This window comes from Gossypium arboreum, chromosome 11 (genome assembly GCF_025698485.1).
Source record: "Gossypium arboreum isolate Shixiya-1 chromosome 11, ASM2569848v2, whole genome shotgun sequence".
In the NCBI taxonomy this organism is placed as follows: Eukaryota; Viridiplantae; Streptophyta; class Magnoliopsida; order Malvales; family Malvaceae; genus Gossypium; species Gossypium arboreum.
In genome coordinates, this window is record NC_069080.1 from 6,080,908 (window position 1) to 6,098,698 (window position 17,791).

Below are 17,791 nucleotides of genomic sequence, written 5' to 3' on the forward strand. Positions count from 1 at the left end.
ATAAAAGTACTGAATAACTGACTGTTACTAAATAATTAATTGTTACAGAATAATTGATTGCTACTAAATAATTGATTGTTATTGAGTAATATTGATAAATTGATTGATATTGAAAAATATCGACTGATATTGAGCTTAGATTAAAACGGATTACTGATTGAAATGTGAATAGTTGACTATTATTTATTAATATTGAACAGTGAACTGAAATATGATAGAAACACGATAGAAACACATGAATTATGTAACTCTGAATGGGATATAAGTAAATAATACTATTGTTCAAGTGAATTATGAATATATATATTGTGAAAAATTATACGGGTTAGTAGATGAAAAGAATTGATCTTGTTATAAAGGATTTATCTATGAATTTAACAGTTATATAATTGTGATTGTTATATGATTATTAAGTAATGTTATATTTTCACATTATTAAGTGTTCGGATTATAGAAATACCACTGAGTTCATACTCGGCGTACGATTTGTTTTCGTGCGCAGGATAGGTTAAAGTCAGACTATCGAATCAGCATACCAGGCCGATCCCGAACTCAATTGAGGTGAAGTATGTTAATTATTGGTAATGACATGTACCTAGGATGTCAAAAGTGGTCATTTTGGAGAATTATTGTAAATGTTGTTATAAAAGATAATGATTGAGTATATAACTTAATTAAGTTTGGTATAATTATAAATAGGTTTAATAAGTAAATTATTGCTAGGTTTTACTGATAAAAAATTGTGATACCAATAATGGTACATTGGTTAAACACTTAAGATGATCGATTCAATATGTTTTAGATGTGTTTGATCGTAATTTGAATAAGTTAAAAGATTAGAAATTATGTTGCTTGTGGTTCAAGATTTGCAGGGTTGGTAAACTAGATTTGTAAGGCTCATTTTGAGTCCTCATGGCCTAGCACATGGGCGTGTGACCAGACCATGTGAGACACACGGCTTGCACGCAGGCATGTTGTTAGGCTGTGTGTCCCCTGCACCTAAAATGTTGAAAACAAAATGTCCAAGAATTACCACACGGGCAGAAACACGGGCGTGTGTCTCAATCATGTGACGCACATGCCAAAGCACACGGGCGTGTGACTTGGCCGTGTGACATTGATTTGTTCATGAGTAAAAAGTCAGAGAGCTCTACGGTAAAGGACACGGGCGTGTCTAGGCCGTATGAGCCACACGGTGTGCCCACATGGGTGTGTTATGGAGACACATGGGCGTGTCCCTTCGGCCACACGGGCGTGTGGTACTATTCATAGGTAAAATTTTAACAATTTTTCTAAAAGTAATATGAGTTTTCGATTGGGTCCCGAATCGTTTCTAATCTCTATTTTGGGTCTCGAGGGCCCAAAAAAGGGACACTAAGACAAATTTCTAAAATACTTAATAATTATTTCTGTATTGTTTATGTTTGAACTTGTAACACCCCCTAACCCCAAACTGTCGCCGGAACAGGGCTACGAGGCATTACCGGATATATCAGACAACTTATGGATATTTTAAAATTATTATAACATTCATAGTATAATTGAAGAATTATGTCCCTATAATGGACTTTTGAAGCCCAACACAAGTATTAAAGTGGAATGGAACGGGACTTGTTCGAGTATTCAGAGATTTTTTATTTTTTTTATTTTTACAAAAATTTCGACAGCATTTCTTCTTAATTTTTACATAAAACCCCCTTCAAATTCAAACCAAAAACCAAACTAATCCAAAACCAATGGCACAATCAAAAACAATTTAAACCTAAATATATCTAAATCATAACCAATTCATTAACATAGTCATTTAATAACTAAACATTCATAATATTAATCCAAATTAACTAATAACTTCATTCATTTTTCATTCCAACTTAATACCAAATTATATAATATAATATTTACCATTTTATCAAACTAATAACAAAATGTGGTATACCATTCTTATAACCAACATTACAAGTATATCTATATAACTTATACAACACCTAGTACATGCCACTTTCAATTAAGAAAGAAAACGTCACCCAAAATTTGCTGGAGTCGGGATCATTCAGATGCTGGACCGGGGTACTAGACTCCTATTAACCTGCGCACGGAAACAACCGCATGCTAAGTATTCCGTACTCAGTGGTATTACCATAATTCAAATTATAATAGCAATAAAGAATTTTAATTACCAAACATGTAACTATCTAATTTCACAAATATCAATTCATTCTTAAACTTTCATTAATTAATAATAACGATACAATTTTTATCTATTCTTCAATTTCCATCACATATTACATGTAACAATTTCAATCACTACATGAACATTAAGTTCATACCTTTCATTTTCAATCTCAATTTCAATCCACTATTCAACTTTTTCGTTTCTTTCAATATTTCAATAATATAATCAATCAATTTATTTTAAATTTCTCATTTTAGATATTCACCCTATTAACAAATCCGGACTTTGACGGATACACGGATTCCAACCTAACACACTAGTACGGCACATTGTGCCTAAAACGGTACATAATACCTGATCAGTATACGACACATAAAGTGCCTAAAACGACACACGAGGTGCCCGAAATACGACACATAAAGTGCTCGATCAAGAAGCCGCAAATTCCCGTACACTTCCGGATCCTATGGCATGCCAATTATATCCGACTTAGCCGACTAGTTAATAGGGTATTTCAATTCTCAATTCACTTTCATTTCCATTCCAAGATTACTTTTCAATTAAAATTTTCACATTCAAATCAATTTACAATTCAATTATACATACACATTCACCATTCAATTCAATTCTCATTCAACTCAAATATCAATACTTACCTTATAATTCACTTATTAAATATAGAATTGATATAAAACATTTAATAAAAAGTAATTTGAATTATAGTAATACAAACCGTGAATTTCTCGTTTTAATCCTCGATAGTTTTCTCCTTTCTTTTGTGCGCCGATGTCTTGGGTTCTTTGTTAACAATTAAACTCCAAGCTTCAAAAACCCTATTTCCCCTTTTCTCTCTTTTATTTTCTTCTTTCCTTCCTCTCGTCAATGCTTTCGTTCTCTTTTCTATTCTTTTGTTTCTTTTCTTTACTCGTTTCTTTTATTCATTTTCGTTACTAATAATATATAATAATAATTTATTTTTATTTTTTTACCATCCACTTGTCAAAATTATACTATATAACCAAGTAAAAATCTTAGATTTTTACTCCTTTTGTCGCTTTCATCTTCCCAAATAGGCTTAATTCCCTATTTGGTCCTTATTATTTCCTACTAATTTACAATTAAACTTTTACTCCTTATTCAATTTAGTCATTTTTACTAATTACTCTAAATTAAGCTAAATTCACCTAATTTAAACCTAATTAAACACATCGCTAAACTCATAAATATTTCTAGTAATTATTTTGAACTCGATTTACTAAGACGAAGGCCCGTTAATGTAGTTTTCCGATGCCCGTGAACTTTGGGTCATTACATTTCTCCCCCCTTAATAAATTTCGTCCTCAAAATTTACCTGAGAATAGATGAGGATATTGTGCTCTCATCATTTCTTCCGGTTCCCAAGTCGCTTCTTCCATACTATGACTCCTCCATAACACTTTTACTAGAGGGACCCGTTTATTTCTCAGCTCTTTTACTTCTCGAGCTAATATTTGAACCGGCTCTTCTTCATAAGTCAAATCAGACCGAATTTCAATATTTTCAATAGGAATAATGTGGGAAGGATCTGATCTATATCTTCGGAGCATCGAAACATGAAAAACATCATGAATTTTCTGTAATTCTGGAGGTAAAGCTAGTCGGTAGGCAACAGGCCCAATTCTTTCCACAATCTCATACGGCCCAATAAAACGTGGACTTAACTTGCCCTTTCGGCCAAATCTCAAAACTTTCTTCCAAGGTGATATTTTGAGGAATACTTTATCACCAACAGAATATTCAATGTCTGGCTGTTTCAAGTCTGCATATGATTTCTGCCTATCAAAAGCTGCTTTCAATCTATCTTTAATCTTCTTAACTGTTTCTTCTGTTTCTTGAATCAATTCTGGCCCAATCATTTTTCTTTCATTCAATTCTATCCAACATACCGGTTATCGACACCTTCGACCATATAATGCTTCATACGGAGCCATTTGAATACTAGATTGGAAACTATTGTTATAGACAAATTCAGCTAATGGCAAATAACGTTCCCAACCTGATTCAAAATCAATGATACAAGCCCGAAGCATATCTTCTAATATCTGTATTACCCGTTCGGACTGTCCATTTGTTTGCGGATGAAAGGCCATACTAAAGTTAAGTCGAGTACCCAATGATTCATTTAGCTGTCTCCAAAACCTTGATGTGAACCGAGGATCTCGATCTGAGATTATTGACACCGGAATACCGTGTAATCTAACAATTTCTCAAATATACACTTTTGCAAACTTCTGCAATGACCAATCTATTCTAACAACTATAAAGTGAGCTGATTTTGTAAGCCGATCAACAATTACCCAAATAGCATTCTTTTTACTTGCCGACAATGGCAATCCCGTAACAAAATCCATTGTAATACGATCCCATTTCCACTCAAGAATGCTAATAGGCTGAAGTAATTCAGTAGGAACTTGATGTTCTGCCTTTACTCGCTGACATGTCAAATATTTACTAACATATTCAACTATGTCCCTTTTCATTCCAGGCCACCAATATAATTCTCATAAATCACAATACATTTTCATTCCACCAAGGTGCAAAGCAAAAGCACTATCATGTATTTCTCGAAGAATTAACTCTTTTAGTTCAGAAGTAGCTGGAACACAAACTCGATTTTGAAACCTCAAACAATCATGCTCGTCAATACTAAAACTCTTGGTTGTACCATTCTGATCCATTTCTCTTTTCTTCAATAGTCTATCATCTTTCATCTGAGCTGCTCTAATCTGATTAAACATCATTGGCTTAACCCTTAATTTAGCTTGCAAGCTTCCATCATCATTAATACTAAGTCGAGCAAATATTGCCCTTAATTCCCCCACTGCTTTTCTACTCAATGCATCAGCTACCACATTCTCCTTTCCCGGGTAGTAATCTATAATACAATCATAATATTTAAGAAGTTCGATCCACCATCTCTGTCTTAAATTCAACTCCTTTTGTGACAGAAAATATTTAAGACTTTTGTGATCCGTGTAAATGTAGCATTTTTCACCATATAGGTAATGCCTCCAAATCTTTAAAACAAAAATTACTGCAGCTAGCTCCAAGTCGTGCGTCGGGTAATTACGTTCATGTGTTTTTAATTGTCGAGATGCATAAGCTACGACCTTCCCATCTTGCATCAATACACACCTGCATCGCTCGGAGAAGCATCACTATACACGACAAAATCTTTTCCGACTCGGTAATGTTAATACTGGGTGCCTCTATCAACATTCGCTTAAAGTCTCAAAATTCTTCTGGCACTGATCATCCCAGATAAAAGGAACATTCTTTTGCAGTAGTTTAGTCATTGGTAGTGCTATATTTGAGAATCCATTTACAAACCTCCTGTAATACCCAACTAGACCGAGAAAACTACGTACCTCTGATACATTCTTGGGTAGTTTCCATTGGACAATCGCTTCAATCTTCTTTGGATCAACCTGAATTCCGTCTGCAGATACTACATGTCCTAGAAATACAACCTCTGATAACCAGAATTCACATTTACTGAGCTTTCCATACAACTATTTCTCTCGCAAAATCTGTAGAACTATTCGAAGATGCTGATCATGTTCTGCCTCTGTCTTCGAATATACCAATATATCATCAATAAAAATCATCACAAACTGATCTAAATACGGCTAGAAAATGCGGTTCATCAAATCCATGAAAACAGCTGGGGCATTGGTCAACCCAAACAGCATCACTAAAAATTTATAATGGCCATAACGAGTACGAAAGGCAGTCTTAGGCACATCACTTTCCTTCACCTTTAGTTGATAATACCCGGATCTCAAATCAATTTTTGAAAATAGTGAAGCTCCCTTAAGTTGATCAAATAAATCATCTATACGAGGCAACGAATACCGATTCTTGATCGTCACTTTATTCAATTGTCGATAATCAATGCATAACCGCATAGAACCATCTTTCTTTTTAACAAACAACACTGGAGCTCCCCAGGGTGAAATGCTTGGTCTAATAAATCCACGATCTAGTAAATCCTGTAACTGCACCTTTAACTCTTTCAACTCAGTGCGCGACATTCGATATGGAGGTATAGAGATTGATGCTGTACCCGAATACACTTCAATAGCAAATTCAACCTCTCTGTTAGGTGGTAAGCCCGGCAATTCTTCAGGAAATACATCTGAAAACTCACATACGGTCCTGATCTGACTATACTGACTTCTAACTGAATCAGAATTAATAACATATGCCAAATATGCTGAACAACCCTGCTGAAGCAATTTATTAGCTTTCATCACTGAAATGATGCGTGTCGGATCACTGGTACGGATGCTACTTACTTCAACTCTGTCCCCATCCTCTGTCTGAATACTAAACCTCTTTTTGTAACATCCAAAATCATCCCATATTCGGATAACCAATCCATGCCCAATATTATATCAAAGTCCCCAAATGGCATAATCAACAAGTCAACCGGAAAAGTTTTATTCTGTATAATCAACGGGTATCTTAGACAGACTTGATTCACTAACACTGTTTGCCTCAACGGACTCGACACCTCAATAGACACTCTAGACATTTCGGATTTTAATTTTCTCAACTCAACTAAATTCGAATTAATGTAAGAATGTAAAGATCCAGGATCAATTAAAGCATAAACAGGCTCATAATACAGTAAAAATATACCTGTTACCACATCGTGGGCATCGCCTTCTTCACTAGTTTTGACCATATAAGCTCTAACTGGTATTCTGGCTTCAGACTACTGAGCAATAATATCACTGCTCCTTCTACCAGCTCCTCTTCTGGCAACCAAACTACCTCTACCTAGACCTCTACCTCGAGCAGTAGATACTGATTTCTGTGATGTGACAGGAGTATCATTTTTATTCTTCGAACAGTCTTTAACAAAATGCTCCGTCGACCCACAACGGAAACAACCTCCGGTCACTTTCCAACATTCACCCAAATGTCTCTTTCCACAATGTCCATATTCTGGAATGTCCACATCTCGAGGTGGACCTCGTATACTACCAGTAGATACCGTCGTCTATTTTCTCTGGCTTCTTCCACCTCTGTCTGATCTAAAACTGAATCTCCAACCACCCTGAGATTCTTTTGGTCTTTTCGACTGAGGGTTCCAACTGGTAGTTCCCGTACGCTTCCCAACTAGTCTAACATTTTGAGTCTTTTTATTAAAACCCAACACTTGTTCTACCATTTTAGCTCGCTCAATCAAGTCTACCATTTCAGTAATACGTTGAGATACCAACTGTAATTTGATCTCATCTCGTAGACCCCGTAAAAATCTCTTACAACTATCAGCTTCAGTTGGAATAAACTCTGAGGCATATCTACTGAGTCTCGAGAATTTCCTCTCATATTCTATTACTGACATGTCACCCTGTTATAAAGTCAAAAACTCTTGTTTCTTATCTTCGATGTACATTTCTTTCATATATTTCTTTCGAAACTCTTTCTGAAATAGATCCCAAGTTATCTGATTCTCTGGTAAATGTCGAACCACTGACTCCCACCATAAGTAAGTTTCTTCTTGTAACAACGATACATCACAAATCAAACACTCTCGGGGGGTACAATCTAATTGTCGTAAAATTCTTTTAGTCGACTCCATCCAATTTTCAGCTACAGATGGATCGACTCCTTTCAGACCCATAAATTTATTGGCACCATACTTTCTCAATTCCTTTATTGGGGCCCGTCTTTGAATTGGAACTGAAGTCATAGCAGGAACAATTTCCACTATTCTTTGTAGTGCATCGGCAATTTTTCTATTTGTATCAGAATCATCTCTATCATTTCTTCTTTCTGCTCTAGGAGGTTGGTTTCTCATCGGGTTAATACTAGGTGTTACCGATTCAGTTTCATCTAACCCGTAAGATTCTTCTTCTCTAGTATGCATTTCTTCATCAGTATCATTTATTCTTTCATCCGACATCTTTAATCTATAAAACAAAACAAATAAATAGATCAGCATCCAAAAATCCCGACTCAATTTCGACTCAAAAGTGGCATGTACTTCTAGACTCAATTTCGAGCTCGATATAGCCCGAGAATTAGCTAAACCTGATAGCTCTGATACCAATAAATGTAACACCCCCTAACCCCAAACCATCACCGGAACAGGGCTACGAGGCATTACCAGATATATCAGACAACTTATGGATATTTTACAATTATTATAACATTCATAGTATAATTGAAGAATTATGTCCCTATAATGGACTTTCGAAGCCCAACACAAGTATTAAAGTGGAATGGAACGGGACTTGTTCGAGTATTCAGAGATTTTTTATTTTTTTTATTTTTACAAAAATTTCGACAGCATTTCTTCTTAATTTTTACATAAAACCCCCTTCAAATTCAAACCAAAAACCAAACTAATCCAAAACCAATGGCACAATCAAAAATAATTTAAACCTAAATATATCTAAATCATAACCAATTCATTAACATAGTAATTTAATAACTAAACATTCATAATATTAATCCAAATTAACTAATAACTTCATTCATTTTTCATTCCAACTTAATACCAAATTATATAATATAATATTTACCATTTTATCAAACTAATAACAAAATGTGGTATACCATTCTTATAACCAACATTACAAGTATATCTATATAACTTATACAACACCTAGTACATGCCACTTTCAATTAAGAAAGAAAACGTCACCCAAAATTTCTTTGAGTCGGGATCATTAGGATCTTTGGACCAGGTACTAGACTCTATTAACTGCATGCGGAAATAACCGCACGCCGAGTATTCCGTACTCAATGGTATTACCATAATTCAAATTATAATAGCAATAAAGAATTTTAATTACCAAACATGTAACTATCTAATTTCACAAATATCAATTCATTCTTAAACTTTCATTAATTAATAATAACGATACAATTTTTATCTATTCTTCAATTTCCATCACATATTACATGTAACAATTTCAATCACTACATGAACATTAAGTTCATACCTTTCATTTTCAATCTCAATTTCAATCCACTATTCAACTTTTTCGTTTCTTTCAATATTTCAATAATATAATCAATCAATTTATTTTAAATTTCTCATTTTAGATATTCACCCTATTAACAAATCCAGACTTTGACGGATACAGATTCCAACCCAACACACCAAGACGGCACATTGTGCCTAAAGCGGTACATAGTACCGATCAAGATATGACACATAAAGTGCCTAAAACGACACACGAGGTGTCGACACGACACACGAGGTGCTCAAATCGACACATAAAGTGCCCGATCAAGAAGTAAGCAAATTCCGTACACTTCTAGATCCTATGGCATGCCAATTATATCCGACTTAGCCCGACTAGTTAATAGGGTATTTCAATTCTCAATTCACTTTCATTTCCATTCCAAGATTACTTTTCAATTAAAATTTTCACATTCAAATCAATTTACAATTCAATTATACATACACATTCACCATTCAATTCAATTCTCATTCAACTCAAATATCAATACTTACCTTATAATTCACTTATTAAATATAGAATTGATATAAAACATTTAATAAAAAGTAATTTGAATTATAGTAATACAAACCGTGAATTTCTCGTTTTAATCCTCGATAGCTTTCTACTTTCCTTTGTGCGCTGATGTCTTGGGTTCTTTGTTAACAATTAAACTCCAAGCTTCAAAAACCCTATTTCCCCTTTTCTCTCTTTTATTTTCTTCTTTCCTTCCCCTGCTCGAATGCTTTCTGTTCTCTTTTTTCTATTCTTTTTGTTTCTTTTCTTTACTCTGTTTCTTTTATTCACTTTAGTTACTAATAATATATAATAATATTTTTTTTACCATCCACTTGTCAAAATTATACTATATAACCAAGTAAAAATCTTAGGTTTTTACTCCTTTTGTCGCCTCATCTTCCCAAATAGGCTTAATTCCCTATTTGGTCCTTATTATTTCCTACTAATTTATAATTAAACTTTTACTCCTTATTCAATTTAGTCATTTTTACTAATTACTCTAAATTAAGCTAAATTCACCTAATTTAAACCTAATTAAACACATCGCTAAACTCATAAATATTTCTAGTAATTATTTCGAACTCGATTTACTAAGACGGAGGCCCGTTAATGTACTTTTTCGATGCCCGTGAATTTTGGGTCATTACAGAACTGTAGTGACCGATAATATTTCGTAATCTTGTACCGGCGGCGGTATAGGGTTAAGGGGTGTTACATGTTATATATGTTTGTACTTTTTTTCCTTCACTACAAATTTTTCCCATATGTTTTTATCTTAGTAAAATTTTAAGAAGGCACATTATTTATTAACGAACATCCAATAGAAAATATTATAAATATTTTATTATTACAAAGTTGATATCCATTAGAATAAGAATTTTAATATGTTTTAGGATTCCAATGTTCACTTAGAATATAAAAAAGTTATATTATTACGTTTGGTTTACTAAATTCTTTTCTAGTAATGTAATAATAATTTATGAATTTATTTTATTAATTAAAATATAATATTCATGTATTTAATTTTTATAATAAATTTTACTATTAACAAATATTTGGATTAAATATTTAATGAAATTTAATTGATTGTTTTAATTTTTTTAATTTATAATTTTAATTGAAATCAAAATTGTTTCAACATTGTCTTACATATATTCTCTAAATATAATAATACAATATAAAATTTTTATTATTTATTTTATAATAATATAAGCATTTTAATCACAATAATTAATATGGTAATTATTTGGATAAATAATTGAAATTATAAAATTAAAAATATTCCAAATTAAAATAAAATATTCAATTTCAAAATTAAGTATAATAGTTGAAATTTCCATTAACTCAAATTATTATTTTAATAAGTTTTAAAATTTATATAAGAAATCTTCTACTAAATTTGTGCGACATTTTAGTTAAATAAATTATATAAAAATAAAAAATAAAAATAGGGATATTTAGATTATTAGTTTTTTCCCTTCTAAAAATATATTAAATACTAACTATTCAATTAAAAAGCGAGAGATTAAAACCCACATACACAGTTTTTTATTTTTATTATTTTACAGATTAAACAAATCATATCTCTACTTTTCCTCTCGATTGGAAGAGTCTTGAAGGTAAAAACCGAAGAAACAAAGCGCTCTCTCTCTTTGTGAATCCAATCAAATCGAAGATGTTGAGAGTGGCAACGAGGCGGCTCACTTCTTGTTCGTCTGCGTGGAGGTCGCACCAGGCCACCTCCGCTATCGCCTCTCGTCCTTTCATCGACGGCGCCGATTCTTCTGATTGTCTCAGATCCAATTCCTCCTCCTCCTCCTCCTCCTTTTCCTTCTCTTTCGCTTCTCAATTCCTTCTTCCCACCAGAGGTTAGGGTTTCCTTTTGCTTTTCAAATTTTCTCCGCTTTGTTTCACTTTTTCGTCCCAATATGGCGGTCATATCAAATACTATTATTGTTTAGGTTTTCGCTGTGACACAGTTTTCATATTCAAATTCTAATTGATAATACACGCTTTATTTTGCATCATTTTGAAATTTTTTTATTTCTTACTTTTGTTCGCTTAATTAATCGAAGTTGCTTACCTCTCTTATGGAATTTAGGAAATCGCTCAAATTATTTAAAATATAGTACAATTGGATCAAAATATGGTCTTAAAGGTTATAGATTTAGCTAATTTAGGGACCCATTTTTTAAGGTGAAAAAAGAAATTGATGTTTGGGGCAAGGCATCTCCCTATGACCACCCCCCCCCCCCCCCAAAAAAAAAAAGAAGAAGGATTGAAAGGTGTCTTTGTTGGTCTAATTTGGTAGCTATGGTTTTTTCGCTTCTATCTACAGCATATTGCCTTTGATCAACAGAGGATTGATCAGCTGTAGTGTTTCTTTAGTAAGTTATGTGAGAGAGACTGTGTTAGAGCATCTTTCAAATGTACAAGATTAGGATTAATGCTTGATATTATCTGTTGGTCCTTTTTTAGTGGCTCGCTATTCCTATTTTTTTTGGAAACATAAATACTGTCTGAAATTGGTTATGATCCTGTATTATCAATTAAATTTGAGAAGTGAAACCTACTGGTTATGAAGCCTTTTTATTTTTTCCTCTTGAGCACCAGTATTTACAAAGCCATGTGCAATGGAGGCTTGACTCTTGGATTTCTTTACCCAAATGGTACTTGTTGCCTGTACCTTTCCAATTCCATGGCATGAAATGATATTTTCCATTCAATATTCCTCCTTTCCTGAAATTCAAATACTAAAATGCTGAAAAAGGTTGTTTGTCTATTTTGTGCTTATTAACTAAAGATATGCTTGTAATGTTTGCTTCAGGTTTTGCTTCTGAGTCACTCACCCCAAAAAGTGACCACAGTGTGATTCCTGATGTTCCAGCAACAGTGGCTGCTATTAAGAACCCCAGTTCTAAAATAGTTTATGATGAATACAACCATGAACGTTTTCCTCCTGGTGACCCCAGCAAGCGGGCATTTGCCTATTTTGTCCTGACAGGTGGTAGGTTTGTGTACGCATCTGTTATCCGTCTGCTCATCCTCAAGCTTGTCCTGAGCATGTCAGCCAGTAAGGATGTTCTTGCACTGGCTTCTCTCGAGGTTGATCTCTCCAGCATTGAACCTGGCAGCACCGTAACTGTTAAATGGCGTGGAAAGCCAGTCTTCATCAGGCGCCGAACTGATGAGGATATCAAGTTAGCGAACAGTGTTGATCTAGGGTCTCTTCGTGATCCACAGGAGGATGCAGCAAGGGTTAAGAATCCAGAGTGGTTAATTGTTGTTGGGGTTTGCACACATCTGGGTTGCATTCCCTTGCCAAATGCTGGTGATTATGGCGGATGGTTTTGCCCTTGCCATGGTTCCCATTATGATGTCTCTGGCAGGATTCGCAAGGGTCCGGCACCATACAACCTGGAAGTACCCACTTACACCTTCTTGGATGAGAGCAAACTGCTTATCGGTTAAGAATTGGTAGTGTTCCTTTGGGTTCTCATAAGTTTTATAATTTTATTAGATGATGCCGAAGGTTTGCTACAGAATTTTGCTTTTCCTGCCTTGGACTTTGAGGGCATTGTTAGTGTTGTTTTTGTAACTGGAATAATTGTAACTGCAGCCAGTTGATATTTCTCTGAACTCTGAATAATTTTCCCGGATTTTGAGGAGAACCAAATATAATTGTTCTTTAGACTTGACTATTTGCCATACGTGGATGCTGTGGGTGTTTTAAATTATTTTGATTTCTTATTGCAACATAATGATGCTTCACTGTGTTCTTGAACATTTTTATGAAGCCCTATCAAATGCATTTAACAGGCAAAAAACAATCATCACCATTTATGGAAGAGAAAAAACCAGTTAGGGACACCACATTTGCAGTATACAACACAATTCAACCTTTTAATTTTTAGATAGATTGTAACAAAATTTGCAGGTGAAGTAACGCAGATGCCAGTCTACTCCCAGAAGCCTAAATTTATGGCTAAAGCATACATATAGGCAGGTGGAGTGCATTTCAATGAACTGTCAAAATCTGCAATATCACATATCTTTTGTCATCTCTCGAATAGGCCCTTTACATAAACCATGCCTTTTTCACTGAGCTTGAGTTCTTTTCTCATTTGATCTACTTGCTGGTCATCCCCTTGAACAACAATCTCATTCACAGTCCCATCATCAGTAACCAGTATTTTAACTTTGATCTGCTCCTTTCTCGATGCCCGCTTCCAGTAATAAGCTCCTCTGCAAATATATATATTTTCCATCAAGATAATAAGATAGCATTAGCTTCAAAGTACAATTCCAGAAAAAAAAATAGTAAGGAAAATGGTTTATGTTCATAGAGCTTGCGTGCTTACGCCAATGGACTTAGAACAGTGATCCAGAACCAGTTATTTCCAACATCTGGAAAAGTTATAGTGAGCACAAGGGCAACGCTTGCAAGGCTGATACAGGTGCAGAATGTCAACAGTGCTGCTTGTCCTCGGCTGGGAACCATCATTCCCTCGAACCTTGAAAATAACAAAAGAGCCGATGGCAAATCTTCATTTTAAGTTCATAAAATTTGTCTTTCTGTAATCCCTAAAAGATAATTAAAAAGAGGATGAATGGGGGTGGTGTTTAACTGATAAAGCTTACGTGATAGTCTCTCCCCTATCGGTGACCACAAAATTGTTGCGAGTGAAGAAAGATAAAATCTCTGCAGCAACTTGATTTGGTGCCTTCTTCTCAGCTCCTTCCCCTATGAATGTCTTCTGCACTATCTGCAAACCAGTTTGCAGCCAAGTAATGCTTAGCACAAACTTTTTGGACATAGTTTGCCGTTGCTATTTAATCAATTAAATACAAAAAGGAAAGAAACAAGTTATTTAACTACTTGAAGATACCTTGGATTTAACTGAGCGTTTAATGAGGGACCAAAGGCCAGGAACAGAGATGACAAAGAGACCAAGAGAAGTGTAGTAGCTAGACAATGAATAGCCGGCAGTCTCTGCAAGAAAAAACATGGAATCTGGGTTTTGTTGATAATGTTGGAGATGGTCCATAAGAGCAGAAGAAGACACAATGGTTTGCTGCAAGGACAGCCGAGGAAGATGATGTCTTTGGGAACTGGAAGGGGTTGAGACCCGACCTAGCCATGGCTGGTGTAGGTGGTAGGTGTGTGTGCTGGTGAATTTGGAAGGGAGGGTGAAGGAGTAGAGAGCGTGTGGATGTGGGGATGGGATCTTCGTTGCCATTATCCTCCCAAAAACACAAGAGGTATTATCTCAGCCACTTGAGCTGCCTGGGTTTAAGCAGTGTATTTTGCCCCAGCCTTGGTGCTGCAGTGGTCAGCCACTTGGATGGCCCAGGTTTCACCATCTGTTCTTGCACCAACCACATCGATCTTACAAGTCAACTTTTTTTTTAAAGTTAAACCTACCATATTTCCTTAATTTTATTTATTTAATTATGATAAGAGGTTTTCCTATTATTTTATTATTTCTTAATTGAAAATTTAAATATTTTTATTATTATGCCTTAAATTTTTCCTTTATTTTCATAATATCTATTTATTCTCTTCATAATTTATTTATTTATTTTTATTGTGATTAAAAATAATTTAGTAAAAATTTGTGTTATGTCTGATTTCTCATATTCTCTCAACCAAATAAAAGAAAATTACATTTTAACTAATCAAACCAAATAAAAAAATTAACATACAAATAAGTAAATCTAAATAACGTAAATCCTTGTAATACAGAGATAATCAGACATTTTCGATCCAAATGTTAGAATAGATATATTATAGCACCTATTAAAATTTTTATTTATATTAATTTTTAAAAATAGCTTTTATTTATTAATAAATTAAGTGTGCTTATTTGAAAAAAGAAAGAAAAGTAGGATGATATTTTCTGAATGAAATAAATGTCAAGAATTGAAAAGTGAGGGATGAAATTGAAAAAGGGGAAAAGGTGGAGGTTAAGGCAATGTGAAAGATAAGGGAAGAGTAATATAAGATTAAAGAAAATATACAACGTTTACTTTGAGAACTAAAAGTCCACGCGATCCAATGACCTTTAAGCTATTTACCGTCAACCCCCCTCCCCACCTTACTAGGCTAATAGCCGAGCCGATAATTATTACTTCAACAAAAAATCAAATCAATTTTTATTTCTTTTCTTAGGACGACAAACTTCTTTTTTCTACTACAAAATAATTCAACCATATATTGTATAAAAGATATTTTAAATATTATAAAAATATTAGTATGATAATAGGATTATTACTAATAAAAATAAAAAAAATAAACATCATATGCAATTTTATCAAAATGTTCTAGTATGTATTTGTTGGGTTATTTCCTTTTAATATTTAACATATATTCATTATCATCTTATATTGGTCATTAACCAAGTTCATCACATTTGAAATTGAATTTGTAGAATTAAGATCGTTAATATTTTCTTTCATGTACTCTTTCAAGTATAAATAATCTCGATTCTACCTTATGATTGAAATAATAAAACATGTAGTATTCTAATATGATTCAACCTTCTTTTTTTTTTTTATGTTATACTAAGGTAATGTTGTTAATATGAGAAATATTTTTTTAGAACAACAAATGTCTTCTTGACCATATTTAGAAGCCTCAAATGTTTTAAATTAAAAAGTTTACAAACTATCTATAGTGCTTATATCGATATCATTCTCTCAAATGATATTATACCTCACCATATGATGTGAGAAAATCTTTTATATTTGCATAACTTGTATCGACATTAAAATATTTGGATTCACAGACTAAATAATTTATAGCTTTAATTGTAAATTTAATTTAAAAATATATATATGCTAGGTTATATCGCTTTTCATAATACTAAATTAAGTAAAAAATAAAATAAAATTTACAACATATAACTTTTATAAAAAATATTTTATAAATTGTTCATCTTATAAATAATATAATTTTTTGCCATAATTCTAGAAAGCTATTTTTATAAATAAGTTAAGATAAAAAATCATAACATTTTTATGAATAAATATATTATTTTTATAATATATAGTATGGGCACTAATAAATTATGTCAATACTTCTTAGTCATAATTTTTATAATAAAATTTTCAATCATAACTTTATAAAATACATAAATTATTTTTATAACATAATTTATTAAGATTTATAATACATTTTTTTGTCAAAACCATAATAAACATTATGCGTGTTCATACTATAATATAATTATTATAATTTGTATAAAAATATTTTTTAAAAATTTAGATTTTGGTGTAATTACTTCAATTCTTATTATCACTCTAAGAAATTGAAAGTGTAATTGGGTGATTCAATTACACACAATTCTATGGAACCCATTTATATATCATTCTTATATAATTACAAATAATTATACCCAAATTCAATTAGCTAAAGTTTGCTCGTTAATTTACCAATTTTCTTTCAAATAAAAATCTTTCACAAAAATCTTGAAAATAGTTTAAGATAAAAGCAATTATTTAAATTCCTTAAAAAGATTTTACACATTGGTAATAATAAATTTATTAATTTTAAATTAAAATGATAAATATTCAATAAACTAAATTATATTTTTAATATCAAATTAAACATTATATTTTTAAAATCTAGTTTGCTTTAGATTTTTAAAAGCAAATGTTACAAACCGATACTTATGTAAGATCCATTCGATTATGACACACTTATGAAATAAAAAATTAACGAAAAAGTATATTTTTAAAATTTTATATTCAATTAAATAAATTTCTGGTTAAAATGATACGTCAAGGTTTAAAATTTTTATATCAAATTCAAATATCATTGTTTGTTATTTTTATATACATAAAAATATAAACATGAACACATCTTTATAATAATATAATTTATTTTTTTAAAATATAATTTTAATTATTTTCTGATGAGTTAGAATTTGATTGATGGATGACACTAACTCAATTAAATATAAATTAGTGAGTTCAGTACTATTTAACCAAGTCACACCAACTCAATTGAGAATAATTTAAAACAATTTTTATTTTTATATGTTAATAAATAATAATTTAAAGGTACATTTGTTTTTTTTTAAACAAAAACTAC

At 32.5% G+C, this 17,791-nt stretch overlaps 2 protein-coding genes and 1 long non-coding RNA gene across 3 annotated transcripts; 1 reads left to right on the plus strand and 2 right to left on the minus strand.

Moving 5' to 3' along the window:
- Positions 1–1,857: 1,857 nt before the first annotated feature.
- LOC128283508 (uncharacterized) lies at positions 1,858–3,029 on the minus strand. Its single transcript, XR_008273870.1, has 2 exons — positions 2,907–3,029; positions 1,858–2,086 (listed from the first exon to the last, which is right to left on the minus strand). It is a non-coding gene; the product is annotated as an uncharacterized LOC128283508 (long non-coding RNA).
- Positions 3,030–11,223: 8,194 nt separating this feature from the next.
- Positions 11,224–13,394, plus strand: LOC108473783 (cytochrome b-c1 complex subunit Rieske-4, mitochondrial-like). The gene is made up of 2 exons (XM_017775537.2): positions 11,224–11,564; positions 12,524–13,394. The coding sequence occupies exons 1-2, from the start codon at positions 11,372–11,374 to the stop codon at positions 13,165–13,167; spliced, it is 837 nt and encodes a 278-aa protein (XP_017631026.1). The 5' UTR covers positions 11,224–11,371; the 3' UTR covers positions 13,168–13,394.
- Positions 13,395–13,507: 113 nt separating this feature from the next.
- On the minus strand, positions 13,508–15,072 carry LOC108473785 (protein COFACTOR ASSEMBLY OF COMPLEX C SUBUNIT B CCB1, chloroplastic). The gene is made up of 4 exons (XM_017775538.2): positions 14,586–15,072; positions 14,338–14,462; positions 14,058–14,210; positions 13,508–13,941 (listed from the first exon to the last, which is right to left on the minus strand). Exons 1-4 carry the CDS (start codon positions 14,934–14,936, stop codon positions 13,755–13,757), a joined length of 816 nt encoding a protein of 271 aa, XP_017631027.1. The 5' UTR covers positions 14,937–15,072; the 3' UTR covers positions 13,508–13,754.
- Positions 15,073–17,791: the final 2,719 nt, after the last annotated feature.

Excerpts from the sequence above, each read along its gene's own strand:
- LOC108473783 (XM_017775537.2), top strand. The coding sequence starts at position 11,372 with ATGTTGAGAGTGGCAACGAGGCGGCTCACTTCTTGTTCGTCTGCGTGG. Across the intron at positions 11,565-12,523 it reads ATTCCTTCTTCCCACCAGAG|GTTTTGCTTCTGAGTCACTC; the intron begins GTTAGGGTTTCC and ends TGTTTGCTTCAG.
- LOC108473785 (XM_017775538.2), bottom strand. The coding sequence starts at position 14,936 with ATGGCAACGAAGATCCCATCCCCACATCCACACGCTCTCTACTCCTTC. Across the intron at positions 14,463-14,585 it reads AACGCTCAGTTAAATCCAAG|ATAGTGCAGAAGACATTCAT; the intron begins GTATCTTCAAGT and ends ACTGGTTTGCAG. Across the intron at positions 13,942-14,057 it reads ACTGTTCTAAGTCCATTGGC|AGGAGCTTATTACTGGAAGC; the intron begins GTAAGCACGCAA and ends ATATATTTGCAG.